The sequence below is a fragment of the Haematobia irritans genome, chromosome 1, assembly GCF_050003625.1.
Source record: "Haematobia irritans isolate KBUSLIRL chromosome 1, ASM5000362v1, whole genome shotgun sequence".
Classification (NCBI taxonomy): Eukaryota; Metazoa; Arthropoda; class Insecta; order Diptera; family Muscidae; genus Haematobia; species Haematobia irritans.
Window position 1 is genome coordinate 199,984,206 of NC_134397.1, and position 12,185 is coordinate 199,996,390.

At 35.3% G+C, this 12,185-nt stretch overlaps 1 protein-coding gene across 1 annotated transcript in view; it reads right to left on the reverse strand.

Moving 5' to 3' along the window:
* Positions 1-12,185, reverse strand: part of Osi24 (Protein) — an 87,934-nt gene that overhangs the window by 12,854 nt on the left and 62,895 nt on the right. Inside the window, exon 3 of the mRNA XM_075292554.1 lies at positions 952-1,937. Within this exon, the coding sequence (XP_075148669.1) occupies positions 952-1,879 (928 nt within the window). The 5' untranslated portion in view covers positions 1,880-1,937. The remainder of the gene's footprint in view (positions 1-951; positions 1,938-12,185) is intronic.

Below are 12,185 nucleotides of genomic sequence, written 5' to 3' on the forward strand. Positions count from 1 at the left end.
ATCAAAAAACAACAACAATACGTAAAGGACAAAACCAACAATAACAAAACAAACCGAATGAAAAGAAATAAAATTTGGACAAAATTTTCTACAGAAATAAAATATAGACAAAATTTTCTATAAAAATAAAATTTTGACAAAAACTACTATAGAAATAAAATTTTGACAAAATTTTCCATAGAAATTAAATTTTGACAAAATTTTCTACAGAAATAAAATATTGACAAAATTTTCTATAGAAATAAAATTTTGACAACATTTTCTACAAAAATAAAATTTTGACAAAAACTTCTATAGAATAAAAATTGTGACCAAATTTTCTATAGAAATGGCATTTTGACAAAATTTTCTATAAAAATAAAATTTTGACAACATTTTCTACAGAAATAAAATGTTGACAAAAAAATTCTATAGAAATAAAATTTTGACACAATTTTCTATAGAAATAAAATGTTGACAAAATTTTTTATAGAAATAAAATTTTCTATAGAAATAAAATGTTGACAAAATTTTCTATAGAAATAAAATTTTGACGAAATTTTCTATAGAAATAAAATTTTGACTAAATTTTCTATTGCAATAAATTTTTGACTAAATTTTCTATAGAAATAAATTTTTAACAAAATTTTGTATAGAAATAAAATTTTGACAAATTTTCTAGAGAATTAAAATTTGGACAAAATTTTCTAAAGAACTAAAATTTTGACAAAATTTTTATGTAATAAAATTTTGCTAACATTTTCTATAGAAATTAAAATAAAAGATGTTAAATATTATAAAGAACCGCTTTGAAACGAGTATTAATTTAATTTATTAATTCTTTTTAATTAAAATTGATCGTTATATTTTTGTAGATTTAGCTTCTTAAATTTTAGGTTGAATAATTTTTCACTTTAGCCAAATATTTTCAGAGAGTGAGCCATGTCGTATTTTCCCTTATTTATTTCTTACCTGTTAAAAACAATACCCGTCCAGTTGACAAAGTTCGAGGACTATCCAAACTTATTTTAACACCAGTGGGTGGACCACTGTTACGTGTATGCCTTGATTTTTGTTGTAAAGAATTGTCCACAGAATTAGTGCGATTGCTTTGCAATTCAACTATGAGACCAGGCATTGGTTTGTATTCTCCCTTTTCGAAGAAATTTTGCACATATTCTACCAGCAAATCCTCAAGACTCCTTAAATCCGATGTTAAATCATTATTTTCCTGTATGGAATTTAAACTTTCATCTTCATTGTGAATGAGATGTTCATCAGGATTTCTCGCAAATGCATTACTATCCTCTGCCTGTTTAGGTTGTGGAGTAGATTCTGTGCTCGATTCTGCTCTTACAGCATCAGTGCTGTGGGAGCTGCGGCCCAAATTGATAGTAGCTCTCAAATCAGTTTCGACCGGTTGGAAAACATGGAATTGGCCAGTGGGTGTGAATACAGTACGTGCTATGGCTTCTGGGTCATTTGGTATGAATGGGCGAAATGTGTCCTCACCATTTACATCAGCAGTCTCCATCATTTGACCATTGGTTGATAACAATTGACTATATTTCGGAGTTGTCATCTCTGACGTTGTGGCATATACATTTTGCAGAAAACATGATAGCAGGACAAGGATCATCAGATGAATGCATGGCTGCGTGAATTTCAGCCAATTAAAACGCCATGTGCATGGAATACCACAATTCAAATCCTGGTGATTTGGAATTATTTTGCAAGATTCTAAGGAATTGCTGTGCTCGATTGGTTGTGTTGTTTTATGTAACTTCGAAGCTTCTATTGAAAGCCTATCATCGGTAATAACTAAGGCATTCATCCTTGATACCGTGAATTTGTCACTAGCAATGGGTTGTTTGTTTGATTTGAAGAGTATTCGTTGCATATTTATTATTCATGGAACTGCTTCAAGCAGACGGCTGGAATATCTCCAATAAATAAAACTGCAAAGAAAGTTAAAGGAAACAAATTAAAGTCAAATAATAAATCAAAAGAATTTAGAATTAAATTAAAATTTCAAACTTATGTTTTACAAATAATCATAAATTCAAATGGGTTTGGAGGTACTCGTGAATTTCGTGAAGTAGTTGTTGAAAAGAAGACTTTGTGTTTAATGTCAAGAGGATTTCTAACTTAATGGTCGTATTAGGCATTCAAGCACACACAGAAAGAAAATTTGAATTTTTACATAAAAAGGTACATTGTTATAAATTTAACATAAAATCTATGATAAATAAGTGACTTATCTGTTGCTAAATAAGTGACTTATGGCCAAATTTGGGAAAATCGGGCGATACATATAAATGGGAGCTATGTCTAAATCTGAACAGATTTCGATGAAATTTTGCACACTTAAAGGGTGGTAAATTATAACTTTTTGGCAAATTTGACGCTGATCTGTTTGTAAATGAGCGCATTATGACCCAATTTGTCGAAATCGGGCGAACCATATATATGGGGGCTATATCTAAATTTAATCCGGTTTCCCCCAAATTCAATAGCGTTCGTTCTTGTGCCAAACTAGAATCCTGCGAACAACAAATACATGTTCAGACGGACGGATGGACACAAAGGGTTAGATCGACTCAAGAGGTGATTCTGAGTCGATCGGTATATATTTTGTGATGTCTAAATCAATATTTGTGCTAGGCACATTTTTTTAGCAGATCAAAGTTATAATTCCCTGACCACTATGTGGTTTAGGCCATAACAAGGGGTGGCCAAAATAGTAGTGAAAATGTTTTTTTTTTTTGATCAAGAAGTCGTGCAAAATTTGCGCGTAAAAGGTAAATCTATCTTGAGCTTGCCATACGACGGAAGAACATCTTTGGGAGGACATTTTTGGAAGTTGTGCCTTTAGAACAGTGATAAGAGAGAAACCTTTAACCTTTCGCAATATTTTTTCATACAGTATTTTCTCAACGACATTTAGACCTCTAAATGAATGGTTACACTTAAAAAAGCATGTGTGGTACCAAAGATTTTGTCTTTACCCTAATGATTTTGGTTTTGATTCCGAGCCAAAGAAGCCGGCTCACTTAGACTATTCAGTCCATTGTGATACCACATTGGTGAAATTCTCTCTTATCACTGAGTGCTGCCCGATTCCATGTTAAGCTCAATGGCAAGGGACCTTCTTTTTATAGCCGAGTCCGAACTGCGTTCCACATTGCAGTGAAACCACTTAGAGAAGCTTTGAAACCCTCAGAAATGTCACCAGCATTACTAAGGTGGGATAACCCACCGCTGAAAAACTTTTTGGTGTTCGGTCGAAGCAGGAATCGAAACCACGACCTTATGTATGCAAGGCGGGCATGCTAATCATTACACCACGGTGGCTCCCAGGGTACATTAAAGACACAATTCTCTTTTAAATTTGAGATTTTGCATCCATGATTCTAGGAAACAAATTTTAGTTTTTTAGTTTAGTTTTTAGCTGTTTTCTTTATGTGCTACCAAAGTCCTTTAAAAACGTTTTAACGAAAACTTCAATTTTAAAATTCAGACTCGAATTGAAAATACAAATTATTTTTATTTATTGTTTTTAAAATTATGTGTTGAAGCACTTCTTCTATTTTCAACGCTTTTTTGCTTTGTTGTTAAGATGCAAAAATGCAACAAATTCAAAGACAATTTCATTAATTTTTCACAAGTTAATCTTAATCAAACGAAATTTTCTTTCATGTTATCTTATCTGTTATGATAAAATAAGGATAAAACGACTTTATTGAAAAGCGACTTTTGGACAAGAAAAAAAACTTTATATGAGAGAAATATGTTTTCTAGACAAAGCAAAAAACACATTCGTATTTTAAGGACAAGAAATCGTTGGCCTCACGAATATATTTTTTCATTGTAATTTTTAGAATGTTTTCGCTTACATCAATGAAAGGAGCTCAACAAAAGTAGGTTTAACAATTACTTCTTACATTTGTAATAATTCCTATATACTATAATAAAGAAATTCGGCTAAAATTAATATTAAACAAGTAAGGAAAGTCTTAAGTCGGGCGGGGCCGACTATATTATACCCTGCACCACTTTGGGGATCTAAATTTTCGATACCATATCACATCCGTCAAATGTGTTGGGGGCTATATATAAAGGTTTGTCGCAAATACATACATTTATATATCACTCAATCTGGACAGAATTTGATAGACTTCTACAAAATCTATAGACTCAAAATTTAAGTCGTCTAATGCACTAGGGTGGAACACAATGTTAGTAAAAAATATGGGAAACATTTCAATCTGAAGCAATTTTAAGGAAACTTCGCAAAAGTTTATTTATGATTTATCGCTCGATATATATGTATTAGAAGTTTAGGAAAATTGGAGTCATTTTTACAACTTTTCGACTAAGCAGTGGCGATTTTACAAGGAAAATGTTGGTACTTTGACCATTTTTGTCGAAATCAAAAAAACATATATATGGGAGCTATATCTAAATCTGAACCGATTTCAACCAAATTTGGTACGCATAGCCACAATGCTAATTCGACTCCCTGTGCAAAATTTAAACTAAATCGGAGCAAAAAATTGGCCTCTGTGGTCATATAAGTGTAAATCGGGCGAAAGCTATATATGGGAGATATATCGAAATCTGAACCGATTTCAACCAAATTTGGCACGCATAGCTACAATACAAGTAAATCGGAGTAAAAGATTTGGTATACATAGTTACAATGTTATTTCTACTTCCTGTGAAAAATTTCATCTAAATCGGATTACAACTTTGACCTCTGCTGCCTTATGAGTGTAAATCGGGCGAAAGCTATATATGGGAGATATATCTAAATCTGAACCGATTTCAACCAAATTTGGCACGCATAGCAACAATGCAAATTCTACTCCCTGTGCAAAATTTCAACTAAATTGGGGTAAAACTCTGGCTTCTGGGACCGTATTAGTCCATATCGGGCGAAAGATATATATGGGAGCTATATCTAAATCTGAACCGATTTCTTCCAAAATCAATAGGGATCTGAGCCAAAACACATACTTGAGCCAAATTTGAAGTCGATTGGACTATTCCGACCTAGACTTTGATTACAAAAATGTGTTCACGGACAGACGGATATCGCTATATCGACTCAGGAGCCCATCCTGCGCATTGTTGCCAAAGACACCATGTGTCTATCTCGTCTCCTTCTGGGTGTTGAAAACATATACACTAACTTATAATACCCTGTTCCACAGTGTGGCGCAGGGTATAAAAACTTCATTCTACACATATCTAAACGTAATGTTCCATGTAGGTTCACAAGCTTAATGGGCAAAAATGTAAACTAAAACGTTGCATTGGTTCAGCATTGTATTCTTTGCGTAAGCCCATATGAAAACAAAATTTCATTCATTCAACTACATTCTTTTAGTTTAAACATCTGCTTTCATTCTTCTCATAAAGAATAATTCATTAATGTGTTCTGCTCCATATCAAACAAAAAACAAAAAATTTCAAACTTATATTCGAAATAGTAACCAAAATAGATTAGCATACGATAAAGAGCTTAAGTGATTATGTACACACTAGGGTGTGGCCACAATACCTTACTGGAGAGTTTCAACTCAAAAAAAAAAAAAAAAAAAAAAAACAGTAGAACGAAAAACTTCACCTAAGGTTTTTGGTATAAATTCCCAGCCAAATATGAAACTCCTTTACAATCCCAGTAAAGAAAGAGCTTCCAACAAAATAGTTTAGATCCCCAACTTGTGATCTGGAAGTAAAGGGTGATACGGTCAAAATTTGGTCAATATAAACTTGACGTATTTCTTTCAATTTTGCATTTAAAAAACCTGAACACCCTTCATTTTGAAGGTGTGTGTGTGTGTGTAGAATGTTGCTCCTATTTCGATTTTGGAATTCACTCTTCAGTTGTCAAAATGCCGTCCAAGCAAGAACAGCAGCGTATCAAAATTTTGCTCGCGCATCGCGAAAATCCAAGCTACTCGCACGCAAAGCTGGCAAAATCGCTAAAAGTTGCCAAATCAACCGTTACAAATGTAATTAAAGTGTTTGGGGAACGTTTGTCGACAGCCAGGAAGTCTGGATCGGGGGGAAATCGAAAACTGGAAGCCGCTGAGACGACAAAGAGAGTTGCCGGTAGTTTCAAGCGAAACCCTAACATCTCTCACCGAGATGCCGCAAATAAGCTGGGTGTATCGTCTACAACAGTGCATCGAGCCAAAATACGAGCCGGACTATCGACTTACAAGAAGGTAGTGACTCGAAATCGCGATGATAAACAAAATACGACGGCCAAAGCGCGATCCCGGAGGCTGTACACGACGATGCTGACGAAGTTTGACTGCGTGGTAATGGACGACGAAACCTACGTCAATGCAAGTCAAACAAGCAGCTTACGGGACAGGAGTTTTATACGGCAAAAGGAAGGGGAAAGGTAGCAGATATTTTCAAGCACATAAAACTGTCAAAGTTCGCAAAGAAATATCTGGTTTGGCAAGCCATCTGTACCTGTGGCTTGAAAAGCAGCATTTTCATAGCTTCCGCGACTGTCAACCAAGAAATTTAGGTGAAAGAGTGTTTGAATAAATGTCTGCTGCCTTTCCTGAAGAAATACGGTTGTTCCGTACTGTTTTGGCCGGATTTGGCATCTTGCCATTACGGTAAAAAGGCCATGGAGTGGTACGCCACCAACAACGTGCAGGTGGTTCCCAAGGACAAGAACCCTCCCAACACGCCAGAGCTCCGCCCAATTGAGAAATACTGGGCTATTGTCAAACGGAACCTAAAGAAGACCAAAAAACTGCTAAGGACGAACAGCAGTTCAAGGCAAACTGGCTTTCTGCGGCGAAGAAGGTGGACAAGGTGGCTGTACAAAATCTGATGGCAGGTGTCAAGCGTGAGGCCCGGCAATTCGGATTTGGAAAAGCGAAAGCCTAACTGAATATTTTTCCTGAATTTTATACTAATTGAACTTGAAAAAGAAATTTAATTTGATTTTTTAAATAAACGATTTCACCGATTTACACGCGTTTTCCCTTGACCAAATTTTGACCGTATCACCCTTTAGTGCAAAATTGAATCACCTCCAATGAATTTTACATGAGCTTATCATAGGACGGACGCAACTCGTTTTCGGACCCTTTACGTTGTGCCGTGGAAGTTCATTTGAATGAAGGAATTTTAAATAAAGTTTTTCACCTACTTCAGTTTTTATTATTGTCAACAGTTTTTATTTCACTTTAATTTTCTAATTAATATTCTAATTTTATTTCACTTTAATATTCTAATGTTTACAATTTGGAAAAATTGTTCACTTCGACAGGGGGTAGACCCTGGGTTTGTTGGCACCATAACAGAATGCCTTAGTACTAGGGTTTTCTTTTTCCTGGACTTTTTGCATTACCGGGAAAGCGGGATTTTTTTTTTTAAATTTCCCGGGATCTCGGTCAAAGGGAAACCTGCTTTGATGTGGAATACTTTTACACATTTCAATAAATTAGAAATCGCCTAAAGCTACGGTTATAAGGAGCTCTCTGTTCTCTTACATCAGCAATAAATCATACTAAAATACGAAATATTTTGAAATACAAAACATTTTGACAATGGTTATGACAGTCTCTTTCGGTATAGTTTTCGGAAGAACACTATTAATATAGTGGGATTTTTTGTAACACTAAAAAACTGTTTGGAAATGAAAGAAACTTATTTCGATTTCACCATCGTTACGCGGGGTCAATAAATGCAGATGTTCCGTCAATATTCCCAAAAGGGAAACACTACCATGTAATACGACATTCACATTACACTTCCAAAATCCGCTTTAACTAGTTTTCAGTTGTCGTATAAGGGCTTTAAACCCCAATTTTAATAGATTTCAAGGCTAATGTGGATAAGGTATAAATTTGAAATTAAAGTAACTATCTTAAAAAAGGTTGGCAGTTTCTTATTTCATAAAAAATATCCTTGCAATAATTATGAAATTTTGAAATTATGCAATTGCCAACGTGGGTTACATAAGGCAAAATGTCCCTTTGTTTTTAAAGGTTTACTCAGTCTACCAGTCTGTAAGAATGTCGCCTTACAGAAATATGACAATCATAAATTAGGAAGTGAAAACTTCTTTTTTAACAATTGGGAACCCGATGGATTTTGGATTAGAACCCGCGACTATGTATGTTCCACAAGGCAACTACTATGACTTGGTACCATAGTTATTCACATTAAACTTCCAAAATCCACTTTAACTAGATTTCAACTGTCATTTACCATATAAAACCCTCTATTATACATAAAATATTGTAAAGAACATTTCCCGGGAATTCCCGCAATTCATTCCCGGGAAAGCGGGAGCGAAACAATACCATTTTCCCGGGAATTCTCGGGTTCCCGTTCTCGGGTTCCCGTTCCCGGGAAAATACCCTACTTAGCACACTTAGCCAAAAACAGATGCAAATCTCACCAGCGGCAAATTGTTATCAAATATTTCTTCAAAGGTTGGTTTAGTATACTGTACATCGTTTTTATTTTTTTTTCTCGGCGTATATTGTTGTAGAAATATATTTTTTCCATTTAAACCCATTTAAATAAAAAAAAATGAAAATTCTAGTAATTTGCAAAACTTTCTCGAAAGCACTTCCATAGAAGTGAAAAAGTCAACAGGCACATGTTCAAATCCCGCTGGGTGAAATTTTTGATTTTATTTTCATTGCTTTTTTGTTTATTTTCATTTATTTTTTGCGGCATTTAATTGACCAAGACTGGTCCAAAGAAACTTCATTGGAACGGGAAAAATTGATGGAGGTTCCCGGGATGCTCTTAAAGAGAAATGTTTGTGGAATAACCTCCATTTTTTGCTGAGATACGTATACTAGCTTTGTCATTCTGTTTGTAACTCATCAAAATATTGGTCTGTGGTGAAATTATAACTCGATCTGTTGAAATAAAGCTAACTTCGGAATGAAACAATCTATCGACTTGAAGCTTGTAGGTCGGATGGTTTGGCAAATGGGCCATATCAGACCACTTTTACGTATAGCCCTCATATAAACCGATCCCCAGATTTGACCTCCGTAGCCTCTTGGAGGAGCAAAATTCATCCGATCCGGTTGAAATTTGTTACGTGGTGTAAGTATATAGTCTCTATCAACCATGCAAAAAATTTTTCCATATCGGTCCATAATTATATAGTTCCCATATAAACCGATCCCCAGAATTAACCTCCGAAGCCTCTTGGAGGAGCAAAATTCATTCGATCCGGTTGAAATTTGGTACGTGGTGTTAGTATATGGTCTAACAACAGTGCAAAAATTGGTCCATATCGGTCCATAAATATAAATAGTCCTCATATATCCCGATAATCAGATTTGACCTCTGGGCCCCTTGGAGGAGCAAAATTCATCCGATCCGGTTGAAATTTGGTTCATCATGTTAGTATATGGCCTCTAAGAAGAGTGCAAAAATTGGTCCATATGGGTCCATATTTATATATATCCCCCATATAAATCGATCTCCAGATTTGTCCTCCGGAGACTCTTGGAGGAGCAAAATTCATCCGATCCGGTTGACATTTTTTACGTTGTGTATGTATATAGTCTCTAGCAACCATCCCAAACTTGGTCCATATCGGTCCATAGTTATATATAATCCCCATTTAAGCCGATCCCCAATCACACAAAAATTGGTCCACATGGGTTCATAGTTGTATATAGCACCCATATAAAACGACCCCCATATTTCAATTCTGGATCTCTAATTCCCTCGCAAAAGTTCATATCGGTTCGTAATTATTTGTAGATTTCCCTGTACTCGTATATAGATACCGGTCGGTAAATATTACCACAACGAAAGTAATTCGATTGTGGATGAAGACTTTAGTAGAAGTTTCTACGCAATCCATGGTGGAGTTCGGCCTGTTCGAACTTACGGCCGTATATACTTTTTGCTTTCATATGAAAAAAGTTGAAAAATTAATAAATTAAAGCTTGTTTCCTAGAATCAAAAACGAAAAACTCAAATTTAAAAGTGAATTCTGTCCTAAAAGTATCCTTGCTTCAATACTCCGATTCTTTGGACCGGAATCAAATCATTCGTGTAAAGACAAAATCTATGCCAGCGTTCAGGCTTTTTATCAGGGTAGTTTCAATATAGAGAGCACCCTCCACCTTCTCAGAAAATATGAAGTAAATCGGGAGCCACCGTGGTGCAATGGTTAGCATGCCCGCCTTCCATACACAAGGTCGTGGTTTCGATTCCTGCTACGACCGAACACCAAAAAGTTTTTCAGCGGTGGATTATCACACCTCAGCAATGCTGGTGACATTTCTGAGGGTTTCAAACTTCTCTAAGTGGTTTCACTGGAATGTGGAACGCCGTTCGGACTCGGCTATAAAAAGGAGGCCCCTTGTCATTGAGTTTAACATGGAATCGGACAGCACTCAGTGATAAGAGAGAAGTTCACCACTGTGGTATCACAATGGACTGAATAGTCTAAGTGAGCCTGATACATCGGGCTGCTACATAACCTAACCTACCCTAAATCGGAAATCTTTAAGTTTTCAAAATTGAAAAGCGGCAAAGTTTTGATTTAGCTCTGTTTTGAAAAATGGGACGTCTTATACGCCGATCAAATATCGAAAAATTCTAATTTTAAAATGACGGCCAAGAGGACTATCCCCTGCGTTATATGTTTTTAATTTCCTCTACGGTCTCTGAAAATTTAAATCGGTCCAGCCCTTCCCGAGCTTACCTAGATCATACAAATATCGAAAAATAAATTAGCTGAAAATTTTCAAAAATCAGTGAATTTTTAATTTCAAAATGACGGCCAAGAGGACTATCCCCCTACGTTATCTGTTTTTAATTTCCTCTTCGTTCTCGGAAAATTTAAATCGGTCCAGACCTTCCCGAGCTTACCCAGATCATACAAACAAAGAAATAAACAAACATTATTTCCATGTTATATATAATCGTATAGATAAATTTACTGAGAAACCTATGCACACTGATCTTCCAGTTCTACATCTTCAGTTGCGAATGTTAAAGATTGTGTTTGTCAACCAATGATGGATGATACAAGAACATTAACCGGACGAAACTGTACTGTGTAAATATTTGTGTGCAAATATCTTCTTCTTGGCATCGCTTATTATGTTACTGCAGATTTTCTACAATATGTGGAAAATTTTAACTGAAACCATTAAAAATTGATTGGCATTTCGTTTACCGGATCCTGTAATAATCGAACATTTCAATGTTGAATGCTACACAAATAAGTAAACATGCTTGAGACATTTTTCAAATGCTATTTCCACAAAAATGCATTTAACATTCGGACTTGGCTTTCGAACCGAATGTAGAAAGTGAAAATGCAATAAACATTGGCAGCAGCAGCAACAGGCGGGTACATCAATTTATTCGAACCTACAACAACGTGTGTTCCGAAGCAAAGAAGAAATTGCATTTCAAGACGTGAAGCACGTAAATTTCAAATAAACGAATGTAATAGCAAATCATCGTTAAGGCACAAAGCGATAATAATGATGATTATGGTTATGTTGTAGTTCGATGATGACGTCAACTGTACACAGTGGGTTGAAAAGCAATTTTTTTAAGATTTTTGCTTTTTTAAGCTAATGTTGATGTTTTGGAATGACTTCCATGAGTTTTTATACTCACCAACATAGAATGGTGATGGGCCCTCGGTCAGAGAAACATATCACCGAAATTTTTCGAATCAAAATTTTAATTAAATTAAAATAGCGAATTTTTTAAGTTCTTTTCGAACACAATCAAATGCCTGTACTGTAATTTATAGGACCTTGAGTCTTGTTGTGCAGGAACCAAACATTTTAACGAAAATGAAATCAAAACAAAAAAACAAGTATATACGGCCGTAAGTTCGGCCAGGCCGAATATTATGTACCCTCCACCATGGATTGCGTAGAAACTTCTACGAAAGACTGTCATCCACAATCGAATTACTTGGGTTGTGGTATCTTAAAACTTCTTAACATCGTTTTCTAAATTGTGATTTAGTCCATACGTGGTATATATTAGACAAACAGGTACGTCTACAAATAATTACGAATCGATATGGACTTTTTGCACGATACGTAGAGAGCCAGAATTGAAATATTGTGGTCGCTTATATGGGGGCTATATACAATTATGAACTTCATATGGAACAATTTTTGTGTGATTGGGGATCAATTTATTTGAGGGCT